General features: G+C 36.3%; 2 protein-coding genes across 2 annotated transcripts; one reads left to right on the top strand and one right to left on the bottom strand.

Moving 5' to 3' along the window:
• The first annotated feature begins 453 nt into the window (after positions 1 to 453).
• Positions 454 to 6,287, top strand: LOC140925230 (syntaxin-17-like). The gene is made up of 8 exons (XM_073375220.1): positions 454 to 950; positions 2,012 to 2,136; positions 2,563 to 2,628; positions 2,705 to 2,912; positions 3,079 to 3,182; positions 4,583 to 4,633; positions 4,753 to 4,839; positions 5,434 to 6,287. The coding sequence occupies exons 1-8, from the start codon at positions 920 to 922 to the stop codon at positions 5,662 to 5,664; spliced, it is 903 nt and encodes a 300-aa protein (XP_073231321.1). The 5' UTR covers positions 454 to 919; the 3' UTR covers positions 5,665 to 6,287.
• A 169-nt stretch (positions 6,288 to 6,456) lies between these two features.
• Positions 6,457 to 15,269, bottom strand: LOC140925229 (endoplasmic reticulum resident protein 44-like). The gene is made up of 14 exons (XM_073375219.1): positions 15,131 to 15,269; positions 14,891 to 14,966; positions 14,673 to 14,712; positions 14,041 to 14,110; positions 12,619 to 12,723; positions 11,921 to 12,037; positions 11,716 to 11,784; positions 11,553 to 11,599; positions 11,143 to 11,200; positions 10,789 to 11,020; positions 10,401 to 10,474; positions 9,619 to 9,686; positions 9,157 to 9,250; positions 6,457 to 8,628 (listed from the first exon to the last, which is right to left on the bottom strand). The coding sequence occupies exons 1-14, from the start codon at positions 15,170 to 15,172 to the stop codon at positions 8,431 to 8,433; spliced, it is 1,290 nt and encodes a 429-aa protein (XP_073231320.1). The 5' UTR covers positions 15,173 to 15,269; the 3' UTR covers positions 6,457 to 8,430.
• Positions 15,270 to 15,399: the final 130 nt, after the last annotated feature.

Below are 15,399 nucleotides of genomic sequence, written 5' to 3'. Positions count from 1 at the left end.
TCCTCCCCAGTGAGAAGACCTTGTGGACGAGGTTGGATGTCTAAGAAGACAGAAAAGCTAAAACAATGCGTATTTTTTTTCAGACTTTTCAAACAATACTCGGCTGGCAAGACCAACCCTCTTCAGGTTTACAGGGGTTTTTTTACATGTAAATGGCATTGCAATATTATATAGATGGAGAATGTCGCAATAAAAATTGTCTTTCGGTGAACAAACACCTATGTTAAAGGGAAAAAATCTGGCTCCAGCAGCTAATTGACTGTTAAAACTGTTAATTTTGCTGATTTTTGGCTAGTTCATCAGACGATTCGTAGATTTGTATCAGGCTTTCTTATCTCTTCTTAAACGTATTATAGGCGTGATCTGAGGTTACTTAAAATATGCAGAAGTTGCGAGAAAAAATGATGTCATCTTTGCTTGATTTGCTTGATAAGAATCAGAAAGCTTTGCGACCAACCCTTCCTCTGAAATTTAGGAATCAAGAGACTAAAAATTGAAGGCAACTGATTCCTGATTTGCAGGAAACTATATTCGGAATCAGACATACACTTAATAACTATCGTCGGCCATCGTCGTACGCGTTCGGACACGATTTGGAATCGACAATTTCTATCTCGCGCCTGCAGTATGTCAGAAGCTTCTCGGCAGTGCAACAACAGTAAAATCCAGATTAAAGCTAGTTTTACGATTATAGCGTTGTCGAAAAGGTTTCCTGTTCGATATAAGCACCTCATGTTGTAAATTATAGGATGTATAAAGTCTTCGTGGACCTCGTGGCGAAAGCCTGTGATGCGGAGAGAAAACTATGATGATGTAAACAAGTTCTGAATTTCCGCATTCGGTTTGCATTTATTTTGTACACGATTGTGCACGGACTTCTGCGTCCAATTACAACAGGGACTATCATTTTGAGTCAGTAATGGCAAGTTTTGATTCTCCAGATTCAAATGGTAGGTATTAAAACTTCAAACAAGAATACTATTTATACATCATAGTCTGTAACAAAAATCTGATTAGCGAGTATTAAATTTAAGTTTAGATCATTGCACGTCGCTGTCTTACTCTGACTGTTAAGCTAATAAGCTTAGAATGGAAGAATTTATAGCTTTTGTTGAAGGCCGGATTTAGGTGATCCTTTGCCAGCTCAGCTGCAAAGGAGTTTTTGTTACTTGCATATATTTACAAGAAAACCCCGCGAAAACAATGGCTCACTGTCAGTAAATGTCAACATCATTGGCCCAGTCAATGGCCTTAAGCATAATTATGTCGGACGAGCAAATTTCACCGCCAATAGGCCTTGCTTTGTATGCAAAATTCTTCGCATTTGCACTCATTGTGTGTGGGTATTCTTTTCAACTGTACTTACTGCCCTGGAAATTCATGTACTGTATGCAAAACTTCACAACCTTACAATTTCTCAAAAAGGCTTGGTGGTGTAATTTGCTTGTCTAAACATGCATAAGTCCTCTTCCAGGTGTTCCTAGCCACAGTCTGTCCCCCCTCCCCCCACCCCCCCCCCCCCCCTTCGGGCATATTTCAAGTCGTGTGTTCCTACATGTCATCAACAAGGAGAACCCCAATATGACTGGGAATATTAGGGGATGGATTGGATTCTCTTCCTCTGGGAAGGGGAAAACTAAAAACATTGTTTTAAGTTCAAAGAAAAGGGAAGGACGAATTCAAAATTTTTGTAAAACAACAGACGACAACCATGTGGATGTTACAGAGATTCTTGCTTTCCCACCCAATAGACTACGGCTACCTCTACCAATAAAGTTGCTATTCCCATCACTTTTTTCTGCTTTTCTCTCTGGTGATTTCTCTTTAAAAAGTTGCAGAAACGTTAGATAAACCCAGCATATTTTACCAAGAGCTCTGCTTTTGGGTTTGCCTAATTATGTATCCTACAGTGTGAGTAGATCGACAGCCATGAACTGTGTAAAGCTTTTTGTTTCCTTGTTCAAAGTGAACTCTTATGACATTGCATTTTTTGTCTAATTATTATTCAAAGTTGGGTCCATGGCAAACCTACCAAAACACCCATTGAGAAGGTTTGAACCAGCTCTGCGTAAATTTCAAGTTGCCCTTCCAGCAGATCTTGCAAGACTGCAACTGCACAAACTCAACATGGAAAAGGCAAGTCTGTTGAATCTGCAGTTATACTAAGAATTAAAGTATAAATGTAAATTAGGTTCCCTCACTGACTATCTTTGTTTATTATTATTATTTTTTTCTTTAAATTAATGTTCTTGCTTGGGCCCCTCTTACTAGTGTTTTTCTTGCTTGTTCAGTCCAAGCAAAGTCCTTCACACAGCTCACATTACTTTACTGGCAGTTGCAGAATACTAAATTAACCCGCGAGATGTTTTCCTCTTTTTTTAAGTAACATAACATAAGATAAGTTATTGACAAACATTACAATACATTTTGTCTGCTAGATTCTGTTGAGTGGTTGGTGTTTTCCTAAAAAGTTTCTTGCAGTGTTTTATAGTTTTCAACTGTGCTAATTGTTTGGTAATTGACTGATTATTTTATACAGATTTTTTTTATTTCCCTTTATAGTATTATCGATCAGAAGCTTGGTTTGAACTTAATAAGGAACAGATTAATGCTGCAAGAACAGTCCAGGTAATAGTTTTCAGGCATTTAATGTTATTTGGAGATTTAATTATTAATTTGTGTCTACATATTTTTTTCTTAACAGCAACTGAAATCTCATATGAAAGAGATAGAGAGCACAAGAAATCAAATACAATCCTCAGACTTAGCACTATTTGATGAGCGAATCAAGCCAATACAAGATGAAGTGCGAGCTGGGGTTGACTCATTTAGAGAAGTTCAGCAGATGTATACACAACAGAAAAAGGGCAAAGAGCCAAAAAGAATGCCTTTTGCCAAAAAAACAAGTCCTGGTATGAATAATAATTAGCTTTTTTTCTTTCAGGGGGGTTTAATCTGGGGCTAAATGGGGGTATTCTATTCAATCTCTGGTAAATCTTAGTTTGGGTATTTTGGAGTGGATAATCATCAAAAAAAATAACAATAACCTATGGTGATAATTTTGCATGTTTGTTTTAGGGCTGGATGTTGCAGAAGTGTCAAACAGTACCCAACAACTGCAGCTTCAGTCACAGCTTGTTGTTGAGGAGGATGCATTAGTATCCTGGGATTCTTTGAATCAGGTAAACTTATCTTTCAGTTGTAGAAACCCATTGATTTGCGAAACCAACTCACTTTCATCTCGGCCACAAATTCACTGTGATGAATGGAAGGTCCAGTACTAAAATATACTGAGAACTAAACCAAAGGAAGCTTTTGTAGAAAAAAGCCTTCAAGGAAGTAGGAAATCTGCTACTGATGATGCCTCATTTGTATACAGTTTAATTAAGCTTAATATTAAATTACTAATATTAATTGCCAACGAGCCATCCGAGCGAAGACGCTCGGATGGCGAGGCGGCAGCAGAATAGAGCCGCGCAAGACTGGGCAATAGGCAGAAAAATTCTCAATCGAGCTGAAAAAAGTGTAACCCAATGTAATGTAGATTCCCCTGAGACCAAGTGGTCAGTTGTGAACCAATCAAAAGGCAGTACCTGGCGCACGGGCTCAAGTTGAATAACAAACAAAATTTCACACACTTCCCGCCGTCGCGACTTCCTGTGTTTCTTTACCTAAATTTTTTCATTAAACCCGGCCACCGCAGTCAAGAGACATGAGCACTTGATATATTCTATTAATTTTAGGAGCCATAATGTTAAATTTTAACGAAGAGAAGTTTGTAAAACAGCAAAAGTGTACTATTTGCAGCAAGCAATATTCTCACCACTAAAAAGGATCAGATTACACGAGGAGATAAGGAAAGCTTGACACGAAGAATGCAGTCGCTTCTGTTGGAAAATCTGGTGTTGGGGAAAAAATCTAACCAGCAAACAAAAACAATGAGAACAAAAACGAATTACAAGCCTAAAGCAAACGACAAAGGAAAAGAAAACAACGCCATTTTTTTTCAAAAAGTGGCCGAGTTCAGTATAAAAATAATGAATTAAAATTAAATACCGACGTGCCGTACATCACTTGTCCTTGGAAACATTTCAGATGGCCCAGCGAATCATTTCAAGTTTCAATCCGATAACAAAAAGACTCAGGAAATTTGAAAGGAGGTGTAAATGATTAAACTGTGCAAATATTTATCAACAATGTGAAACCGAACCGACAGTAGATTTGTAGCTGGACTGAATAATATTCCCGATCGCTTCCTCTGCAAAGCTGACTTTATTCTTTCAAGGCACTTCACAATTTTACATAGCAGGTTTGTAAAGCCACCATACTGAATCTGAGAACTTTTCAAGAAAATAATCCTTGCAACAGGAAGGGACCAAGAAATGGTCAAATGGGAAAAAAAGGAATTTTATTCCTAAGCAAAATAAGCATGATTTGCTCGTTGGCACTCTATCGATAGGTATACCTAGTAATATTAAAATATGGTGATATATAGTTTTTTATGGTGAAAGTATAACAAATATCCTGCTTCACAATGTTTTTTGTTGAACTCACAACTTTTCTATGCATTATCTTTTGATAGGGTTTAGTGGAATTAAATGAACTGATTCATGATTTCTCAACATTAGTACATGTAAGTGTTAAATTTTGTGATTCTCACTCAAGTAAACCTTTGTTGCAATTCTTCTCTTAATTCTGAATGATGTTGTTTTCTAGATGGTTATTTCTTTTAAATTTTTTTACATACTTCAGGAGCAACAAGAAACAATAGACTCCATTGAGAACAACCTTGAGAGTGCCCAAGTAAATGTTGAAGAAGGGGTGACTCTTTTGGGAAAGGTAATATATTTTATGCAAAACAGAGAGCTACTCTATCTCAGCTCCTCTCCCTCCCCTTCCAAAAAGGTTGACCTTATAGCCAGAGGTGTTATGATAATGAGCTCAGTCCCCTCCCCCAAAGAGGATTGTTTGGTTTGGACCTCCCACCCCTCTGGAAATTCCACTGTCCCTCCATGGGGTGGGTGTGCGTGTTTTCTTGAACCAAGCATTTTCATAAATTTGTCTTTGTGCTTATGTATTTGTTTTTTTTCCTTAAAAATTGGTAGTTTCTCAAGATGAACAATGAAGCAAATAAATAAATTATTGTTTCACTTTTGGGGGAAGTCAATCACCCTAGCCCAACTGTTTTGAAGCCAATATTTTTTCACACCTCCATTGCAACCTGGCTCTAGTTGTTCAAATGGTCGATGTTTCCAATGGATAAATCACTATCCACTGGAAAGCACAATATACTGGTTTCCCCAGTACTTATCCGGTGGATAGTGATAATTATCCTGGATAGCACTATCCAGCTTTTAACAACTAGGGCCTGGATGTGTTTTAAGTACTTGTGTGATGATTACTTTTTACTATAATCATGTGAATGCTTTTTAGGCCAGTAAGTTAAAAGCTGCAGCATATCCCATTGTTGGTGCAGCAGTTGGAGGATTGGTTGGTGGGCCTGTAGGTTTGGCTGTGGGACTCAAAGCAGGAGCAGCTATTGCTGTAGGTGGAGGTGTACTGGGATTTGTTGGTGGAAACTATATGAAAAAGAAGCAAGATGAATCTACTGACATACAGTTGGAAAACTTGAGTTCAAGGAAAGAAGCGAATAAAGAGCATTGACGGTGCAGAGGACAGTTAACCATCATAATTTAAAGCAAATTAATGTAGTAGGAAGAAGAGCACCAGCGATAAATGCAATGACTTCTGTGTCAGGCCTGCTATAACAAATCTATGGTAGAGTGCTAACTAGTGCCATTCCCAGTCGTAATGCTTATTATCACATTTTAAGCCTCGGTTCCATTTCCAGCGTCTGTTTGGAAAAAAATGAGCCCACAAGATCAAAGACCGGACTTGAGTGATGGTGGAAAAGGAGTCTAATTCAACCCAGGCACACCTGTTCAGTTGTTGAGGCCTGGGTATTAGGCCACAGTGAACTGTTAGTTGGAGGTCCTTATGTCAAGATCAAAACTCGGGTTTTAATTTAAAGAATAATTGTGCCTGAGTAGCAGAAAGATGCTAATGGTTGTCAGAGCCAACTGTATACCATCTGTCAAACTGTTGGATAAGTGACTCTCACCAAGGTCATGGGTGAATTGATTTTAGACTCCATGGGGTATACATCCATATACCAGTCTTGAAATTTCTTAGCATGGGATATCTTCAAATGCATTAAAGAGCTTCCTAATTCAAAAGCAAAATAAATATCTCAATTGAGGTATTAAAAACTGGTCCTTTTTCTTCTATAGCAGCTTGTTTCTCTGAATGTAAAATATAGCTTCTGAAATGGGAACTAGTTCCCTAGAGTACTGTAGGAGTCCAAACACATCCCTTACATTCATTTTTGGAGAATCAAGAGGAGAACATGGCCTTTCCAACAAGCACCATGTATACAGTACAAAGTTATTCATGCAATTTACTCTGTCACAACAATAGCCTACTCTGAAGGCTACTTTATTAGAAAACACAGCTGTTTAAGTACTTAACATTACATTGTTTATAAATAGACGTGACTCACCAACATTATAACAAAACAATCACAGAATTGAAACCATATGCAGTAATAAAGGTAACAGGTCCAAATTTAATAATATCATTCAGTGTTTAAGCGGAAGTTATAATGTTTGCTTTTCTCTTGATTGTTTTGAGTAATAATAAAATTAATTTACACTCAATTTTTAAAGGCCTCCAGAAACAAAGTAACTAATGGTAAAATGACCCAACTAAAATTCGTTTAGGTCTTGAAAGAACTTTGATCTACTATTTAAACATTACATAACAAAACCATTTTGTTTTTCTTTTCTGTGTGGTATAAGTGACATTTTCATTTATTGGGAGTGAGGGTTAGGAAAAATTCTTTCTGTGCACCCTCCATCCCTGAGCCAAGGGCACTTGATCCAGACAATATTTTATTTTCAATTAGAAATGAAAAACTGAAAGTTTCTGGCAGTTGTTATAGTATGATGTCTTTTATTCAATGTAAAATTTTGTCCACTGTTTTACTGAGAGATATTTACAGAAAAATGGGAGGAAATGACTGTCGAGAGTAACGGGTTCAATGTTCTTGTACTTGTTAACTATAGCATTAGTAGTTTCAGATCTTTTACCAACAATTTTAACTCACAGTCTATGTTGACATCAAAGGCTATGCTTGAATACAAAACTAGTGACAGAGGTATTTTCCCAAAATGTCCTTGTTATCATCCTACTGTCCTTTTTACAGTTTTGTAAGAGTATTCTAGGTTTTAACATAAAATAAATATAAGAAGATGCAAGATTTAACCACGGTTTAATTACCACACCACACAATACAGTGGAACCTCCATATAACAAAGGGCCAAGGGACTGGCAAAATTTGTTCGCTATACTGAGGATTCATTATATCAAGGTTCTTTTCCATACTATTACTGGAGTAAAGAAAACGTTTCGTTGCACCAAGGACTTCATTGTACAGTGGTTTGTTATGTCGAGGTTCCACTGTATTAGTTTTTGTCATATAATAATTATTAATGTCACTTTTACTGATATTAAGCTTATTGTCATGATGTTCCCAAATACAACTCATACCCTGCCACTTGCCACATTGGCACTATGACAGCAAATGTCAGATCTCACAATGTTTGGTAATTAGCTACAATTGAAAACATTGAGTTACTCCATAGATGAAACAGTACATCACTGGATAGAATGGATGCTGGTTTGTAGCATTTGAGATTTTTAATTATTTTTTTGTCATAATTTCTTGAAATCCAAGAGTAACATAATTTATTGTTTGCTTCTCTCTGTCACTGTGGTTTGTACGTAACAGCATGACAGCTAAGTGGTGTTCAAGAAAAATAGATCCTCCACTGCAAACTTAACTCTATCTTGATGCAAATTCTACAGAAACCTTTCTTATTGTATTGTACACCAGCATGACTGCCTCTCAGTTGTAACATAAGTTAAAATTGAGGATTATTTTTAAAATACTGCTACATCAACAAACAAAACTATTTAATCAAAAACAAATAAAATTAATGGCTCAAACAGCACTTTTTAAGGTGACAAATCACACAGATGTTCACTACCTTATCAACTCTGAGAGCTAGCATAATCTCTGTTTGTCTGAAAACTGTCACTGAAAAATGACAGTTTAGTTTTGCACATGGAGAAATGCTGCATAGGTTCCACTGACAACTTCTCGTTACATGTATAGTAAGTTGATAAAATCTTTAGGGGAAAAACTTTGTTCACTGAGAAATAAAACCTTGACTGATGTACTACCATATCAAGTCAACTGATACTACACTTTTTCACCTCTCTCCCCCACCATATGGTTGATGTCCAACCCATTCTATTCTTCCCAAAAATATGCAGAAATTCTTATCAAAATACTAAAATATGTGACAATTACAATTCATCCCTTAATAGAGTGTATCTATTGTAACTGGGTGCAAGCTTTTTAAACACAGTCTCTGGTGGTGATGTCTGTTCCTTCTTGCCTGACCCACTGGTTGCTCGTCCTGAATCTGTTTCAGTTTGTGTCTCTGTACCATCACCTTGGTTTTCTGTTCCAGTTGTACCTGTATCAGGTGTTTGTGGCTCCTCCTAAAAATGAGGTTTTAATATTAAGTATAAATCGATCTTTTGAACTAAGTGAAATAATTTAAGAGAGTTATCCAAGGGCAAGCATTTTGTTGATAACATCACACATACATACATACCTACATACATAAATACATACTTTATTATACTCCACCCATTATCAGGGCTTTTCAGAAGTACATACAAACATATTACATAACGATCTTAAAATCAAATCTAAATGACATTAGAACTAAAATATTCATAACCTAATTTCTATTATACAGGCTGATGAATGATTTTAATTTTAAAATTGCCAAAAGCCTAAGATTTATAATGCCAATTGTTAAGAATCTCTTCAAGAAGCTTTTTTCAGAGTTAAAAGTTTAAATTACAAGAGCCTGCACTTCTAGTGACACCAGCACAACGTGCAGCTCATAGCTTCACAACTCACATATCACACTTGCATTTTGTGCAATACAGATTTTAGATTAGGGTTAGGGTTCACAGTCTTCAGGGAAATTGGGATGAAACAAAATAAACTGCTCTTACAGTTTGCTCTTCTGGATCTGGGCCATGATGGAACTCTCTGTGAAGCTTTCCTGAATGCAAATCAGCCACAAATTTTGGCAGCTTTCCAGGGGTTCTGTTGAAAGGGGTAATTAGATAGTAAAATTTATCTTAAAGTAAAAAAGGAATAGGAATAAGGGTTGGGGTTGTGGTGTTCTAATAAAAACTCATATTACAAACTTAAAAATGAGAACTTAAAACAATGTTATATAGACAGAAATTTAATGACAATAATAACTACTTTGATGAACAAGCGGGACATTTAATAGTCTTATGACCACAACTCCATTTTCACTCCCATAAAAAGATGAGTAGTATGTGTTACACCAAAGGGAAGGAGGAAAGATGAAGGGTGCTGACATACTATCCTTTAAGAAGTTCTGTAACATACAGTGACCAGTTGAAACCAGGCATGGCAAATGTCTAGAGTCATAAATTACTTACCTGATATCATCAAACTTTGGGAAGAGGTACATGTGTTTAAAGCTGTCAATAGCAATGAGAGGAAGATCCTGATAAAAGGAACCACATTTATACGCTTACATACAAAATCATATGCAATAAAACACCAGTAATTTTTTTTTAAATTATGCACTTTATTTGAGTGTCAATGTATTTAGCATGAAAGCACTAATTGGGGATGTTATAAGTCAAAATTAAATTCAGGTTAAATTTTTTTAACCTACAAGTAGGTTGATTCTCGATCTCCTTTGTCGTCTAGCCCTAATTATTCATGAACCAGAGCTAGGAGACAGGAAATTGAGAATCAACCTAGGTTAAAAAATTTTAACCTGAATTTAATTTTGACCAGGAAGAGGCACACTATAAAACTGTTTAAGTCTGTGACTAGAGACAGGAACCCCATTTTATGTGGTCATCCAAGCCTCGTGAAGGTCTACCTGCTTGCACTGCAAAACGAGTACCTTCATTTCTCAGTTATTTTAAGAGCCTGAGTATTGGTCCAGTCCCGGGAATCGAATTCGCAACCTCCTCTGCAGTCAAGGACTCTACCGAATGAGCTAATCCTGCCATGGTTATGCCACCCTGTTATTACCCTCCATTACAAGACGTACATTGTTTGGGAATAATGTCAAATTGACTGGCACAATTTATTTCTAATAATGCTATTTTATGATGATGCTACTGTAGTTACCTCAATAATGTCAAATTGCCTGGCACAATAAATTTCTAATAATGCTATTTTATGATGATGCTACTGTAGTTACCTCTGGTCCTTTACCCAAATGATGCAAAGGGTGAGAAAACTTAAGTCCATCAGCAATTAAAAAGTTGACATTTCCTGGAAAAAAATTAAATGGTTCACATCACGCATGATGTAGACCTAATAATTTTATTGTAAAGAAATGCACTTTCACAGCCTGTGTAAACAAATAAACAAAATTAAAAAGCCAAATGTCTATTTCAGACATTTGCAAAATAAGTGTAACCTTATGCATGTAATAAGCCACTACCTATTTCACACCTGAATATACATAAATGAATGCATGTATGAATGGTAACTAAAAATGTTGATCACCTCTAGGGGGAGGGTAGGGGGTGAAAGTCTCACTTTATGTGTCCTCTGGTACTGTTATCTGTGCCGGCATTACTTACCCCTCTCCATTATAAGCTGTTTGCTAACTTCTGATTTGAAAAGCTCAACGCTGGCTTGATCATCAGGATGATGGAAGAGAAGGAGAAAAGGAAGACCTTCCTCTGTCAGCTCCTCTGCATTTTCAAAGGTGATTTCTCTGACAAGGGGGATACACTTATCTGACACCCAAATTTTGAGAAGGTTAAAATTTGTGAGATCACCCATGTATATCATCTCTGCCTCTGAACCTCTCTACAAACAGACCAGAAATCATAGTCAAATACATACTTTGATAGGGCTTAGTCTCTAGTACTTATAATTATGTAGCCAAAATACAATGAGCATGATGTTTCATACACACATTTTCCACTTACATTCTGTGGCCTGTAAACAATGTTTTCTCCTGTTTGTCTTTCTTTAACTGAGGCATCCCTGCATAAGAAAAAATGCCCTTTCAAAAATCTCTTCACTTTTAAAACTAATTCATAACATTTAATCACAAATAATCCTAACCATTATTGGTGTGGTCCTTGTATTTTTTATTCACTACAGATAGGCTTTCATTACCCAGTTCAAAAGTTAGCTTCTGTGAGCATGTCTCCATAACAGGTACCACACAGTGAAGTAGTTACAATCCAGATTTATTTTATTTTTGTTTTAATTTTACTTACACCTCTTTCTGTAGATATACAGTGTGAAGGATGTTACTTGACTTTTGTAGATGTCAAGAAATAGATATTGAAAGTTGATATATAAAAGTATATAAAAAATAAAGAAAATTTACCCAACTCCTACATGAAAATTACAGTCTTCCCTGAACTCATCAGCAATCTTAAACCAAAAAGAGAACATTTAAGGAAGTCAGCCTGAAATAAAGTTATTGCAAACCCCTTGATGTGTTCTTTGGGAAATACCATAATTATAATATATTGTTAGTGAAACAATACCTTTTCAAAGTTCCTGTAACTGTCACTGTCTTTACTTTCCAGGTATGCAATAACAGTTCGTTTTGAAGACTAATCAAAAACAAAGTAAAAGCAATGACAATTAGAAGGTGATAATAACTTACTTATCTTGGTATAAAAAAGGTGTAACTCTGTCCACCTCAAACAAAGTGCATTACTACGAAAATCAACACCTTGGAGAACTCACATCAACATTTAAATCACTTAGAGCATGAAATTCCTGGATTCTGCTTTGCATTTGATTTCTGATATAGTTTGAAAAAGCATCAATGGACCGCTGGCCCCTGTACTCTTTTCTTGTCACCTGAAATAACAAAAATATACAGAGCACATGTAAGATTCAAAGCATCATGCTGGAAACTGTACATGTCAAGTTGAATTTTTTCAAGTCAAAATACTGCACAGAAGGCATATATTCTCCGCAGGGCTCAAAACTGCAACTGATACCGTCACCAATGTGACAAACATTTTCTCCTTGGCGACTAAAAATTCTGGTTTAGTGGCCACTTTGGTGACCAGATTTCTCTATGATATAGATTTAAATTAAAAGAGTAAAGTTAAAACAAACATTCATCTTATCTTGCTTTGCTTTCGTCATAAAAAATGGCCAAATCACAGAAACAAAGCCAGTTTACCTCCAAATTCATACCGACTCCTCTCTGAAATATTTTCAAACAATCAAATCTGATGGATCATGCCATACTATGAGCTGCATCATATACTTTATACAAACGGGCAACTAAAAATCTGCATCTGGTAACTATATTTCTCCAGTTGGTTGCCAAAAGACGCCCTAACGATTTTTTTAATTTGGAGCCCTGCTCTGCGCGAAAAACTGCAGTCCACCTATTTCCAGAGCAATGGAATTAATTCAAACTAATCTACCTGAGCATTTCTCCACAGTTTAAGTGTTGGGTATTTGGTGATGTGAAATCGCTGTGCAATTTCTTGCTCCGCTTCACAGTCTACTCTACCCATCACAACACCAGTCTGCAAAGTAAAGACAACATGTGAAATGAACTAAAAATGGCATATTATTCGTCTTGTGGTATTCTCTACATGTACATTATAAGCGCTTTCTAAAGTATTCAATGAGTAGCCACTTTGAGTCAAAGATTAAGCCTTCCACAGACTTAAGTGCACTATGTTTCACTTAACCCTGAATCATGAGACCGTGAGTTCATAACTCAAAGCATGAGATTTTGCAGGTCTGAGTTACACAGGGTTCCTAAACTTCTTCCGATATAAAATTAAAGGACATTTCAAATTCGTTTAAAAGTAATTAATCAAAGAATTAACTTCTGTAATGATCATTGACCGGAAAGCATGGCAAAAGAGTCAGCAAAGACATGAATGATTTAATCATGTGCAATCAGTATCGTCCTCAATGCCAATTGTATTCTGTTCACTTCAAACTGGTATATATTTTGCCAAAGTTTTTTAGTCGTTTGTAAATGTTCCTCAATTAAAATTCAAGGACTTTCAAGGAACAAATGAATGAGAGAGAATTCCAAGGACTTGAAAAAGGAGACTCTAAAAATTCAAGGGTTTTCAAGTTGTGTACTATTCCTTGTTATAATGGGGTCACTCAGCTGACCATTCAGTGATCTGTAGAAGTGATAATATCAGAGTAACAAAGGGATTTACATCACTGAAGTGTATTTTTCAGAAATAGCAGAGGCCCATAGATTGCCTGTATAGACAGGGCACACTTGATATCCGTCTGTAATTGCTCATTTCTACCACAGAACCAGACTTGAGGCAGCCTATTTATATGAGTTAAGCCAGCCCACTTAGCCGGGCTGGCTCACTTTGCAAGGCTTGCTTGGCTCAGCCTTTTAAGGGCTGGCTGTTTTCTCAGGCTATAAATTGTCACGTGTTTGTTTTTTGACAAGATCCGGTAAATGAAGGGGAAGAAAAAAATATCCACCAAAACATACCCCTATGAAATGAATAAATATTGACATAAGCAATCACATTATTTCCAAATAGTAATTTATTCAGTAAATAATGCTCTCCACTTTTTAACTAGGACCAGGGCCTGGAAGGCTGATTAGCACTAATCCAGGATTAAAATTTCATTCTGTTTTTGTATTTTACCTTCCTGTGTGGTGCTTAGAGTAACAAACGTATGGTGTTATCATTACTGTTTCTCAAGGTAAAGGCTCAGCAAAATTTTGTAAGCTTAAGCTGCACGTTCTTAGACACGAAAACCTCACTTAAAATTTGGCTTAAACTTAATCATTTTTCAAGGAACCGGGCCCAGGACTGTAAATGTAGCTAGGGTTCTATCCACTACAGCCTTACTGGATATTCTTCCTTGACAATGTCTGATGCTTGTTCAAACACAGGAGCCAGCATTTGACTAAATCGACACCTGAAAAAACACAAGCTAATTCAGTTTTCTTTTTTGTTTGTTATAGAAAAACCAATAAGGGAACAAGGTGACAAACTAATCAGCTAAATAGAGTAATTCCTGGCATCTTTAATGATGGTTAAAAAGCCTATTTAGTCTAAATCCATCTTTTAACTACAGCATCAATATGACAGTATTATTGATATGGTCCTAAGCAAAAACACATGCATTTTTTTTCCCATAAATCTTTTCAGTATCTCCCTGTGATTTTCTGTGTTCTGATACAATGGAATAGACGTTCTTTTGATATTCAGACAAGTCAGCTGATCAATTAAAGTTGCCCAACTCTTTAAAATATTAAATGAGCTAAAGATCTGCTAAAAGCTTTCAGTATGCAAAATAATAATAGTACGAAATCCAGTTCGTTGAAAACAAATCCTACTCTGTAAGATATCATAGAAAAAGCTATTTAATTCTACAGATCAAACAAATAACAAGGGCTTCCTCTGACGTATTGAATAAGAAAAACATCTAAGCTCAAGCTGAAGCGCCTTAGCAAATCAACGCTTCTTGTGAGTCTTACCAGTCAGCATAAAAATTGACGAGTACTACTTTATTTTCAGCTGAAATAAAAGAAACATGCAATTAACGTTTGGATCCTAACTCTAATTCGAGAAAAAATGACTTGTTGCTGCAAAACAACAGAGTTGGTCATTGAAAACGCTTTATTTCAATAAAATAAATGTACAGTACAGCTGCTGGAAAGACATCTAAATGTGCTTTAATACTCTTTGGTCTTACCTAAGATCTGATCGAAGTTTTGGGTTGTCAGCTGCACCACATGGCCACAGAGAGAGAAGGGAAAGGTAAAAATAGCCTGCAAAGGTACATATCAACTTAGTTTCTCTAGAAACCTTGAGGCATCTATATGAATATACTTCGACGTGGCTTTGCATTATTAGTAACCATATGTCGTAGGGGCAATCGATGAAGCGATTCACCAAAACAACGACGAAAAAACACTTGAAAAATACTACGTACCAATAAAAGGCAAACAAGCCACATCTGTGAAGAATGCAACATGTTTAAACAAAAGAAGCCGTAAAATAATGTGGCTCAAAGACCTAGAAATAACCCATGTTTCCCGGTTCGCTTACTGACACGGCAACTTATGAGTGGTCTGTTATGCGCATGCGACATGGACAATTTCAAAATTTGCACAATATTACTGCTCTTTTGATTGGTGGAGAACGAATAACCAATTATAATTCGTTTTACAATTGCCATACATAACTTTTAAAAAATTTTAA

This window comes from Porites lutea, chromosome 14, assembly GCF_958299795.1.
Source record: "Porites lutea chromosome 14, jaPorLute2.1, whole genome shotgun sequence".
Taxonomy (NCBI): domain Eukaryota; kingdom Metazoa; phylum Cnidaria; class Anthozoa; order Scleractinia; family Poritidae; genus Porites; species Porites lutea.
This window is presented reverse-complemented; position numbering and strand designations above follow the sequence as displayed.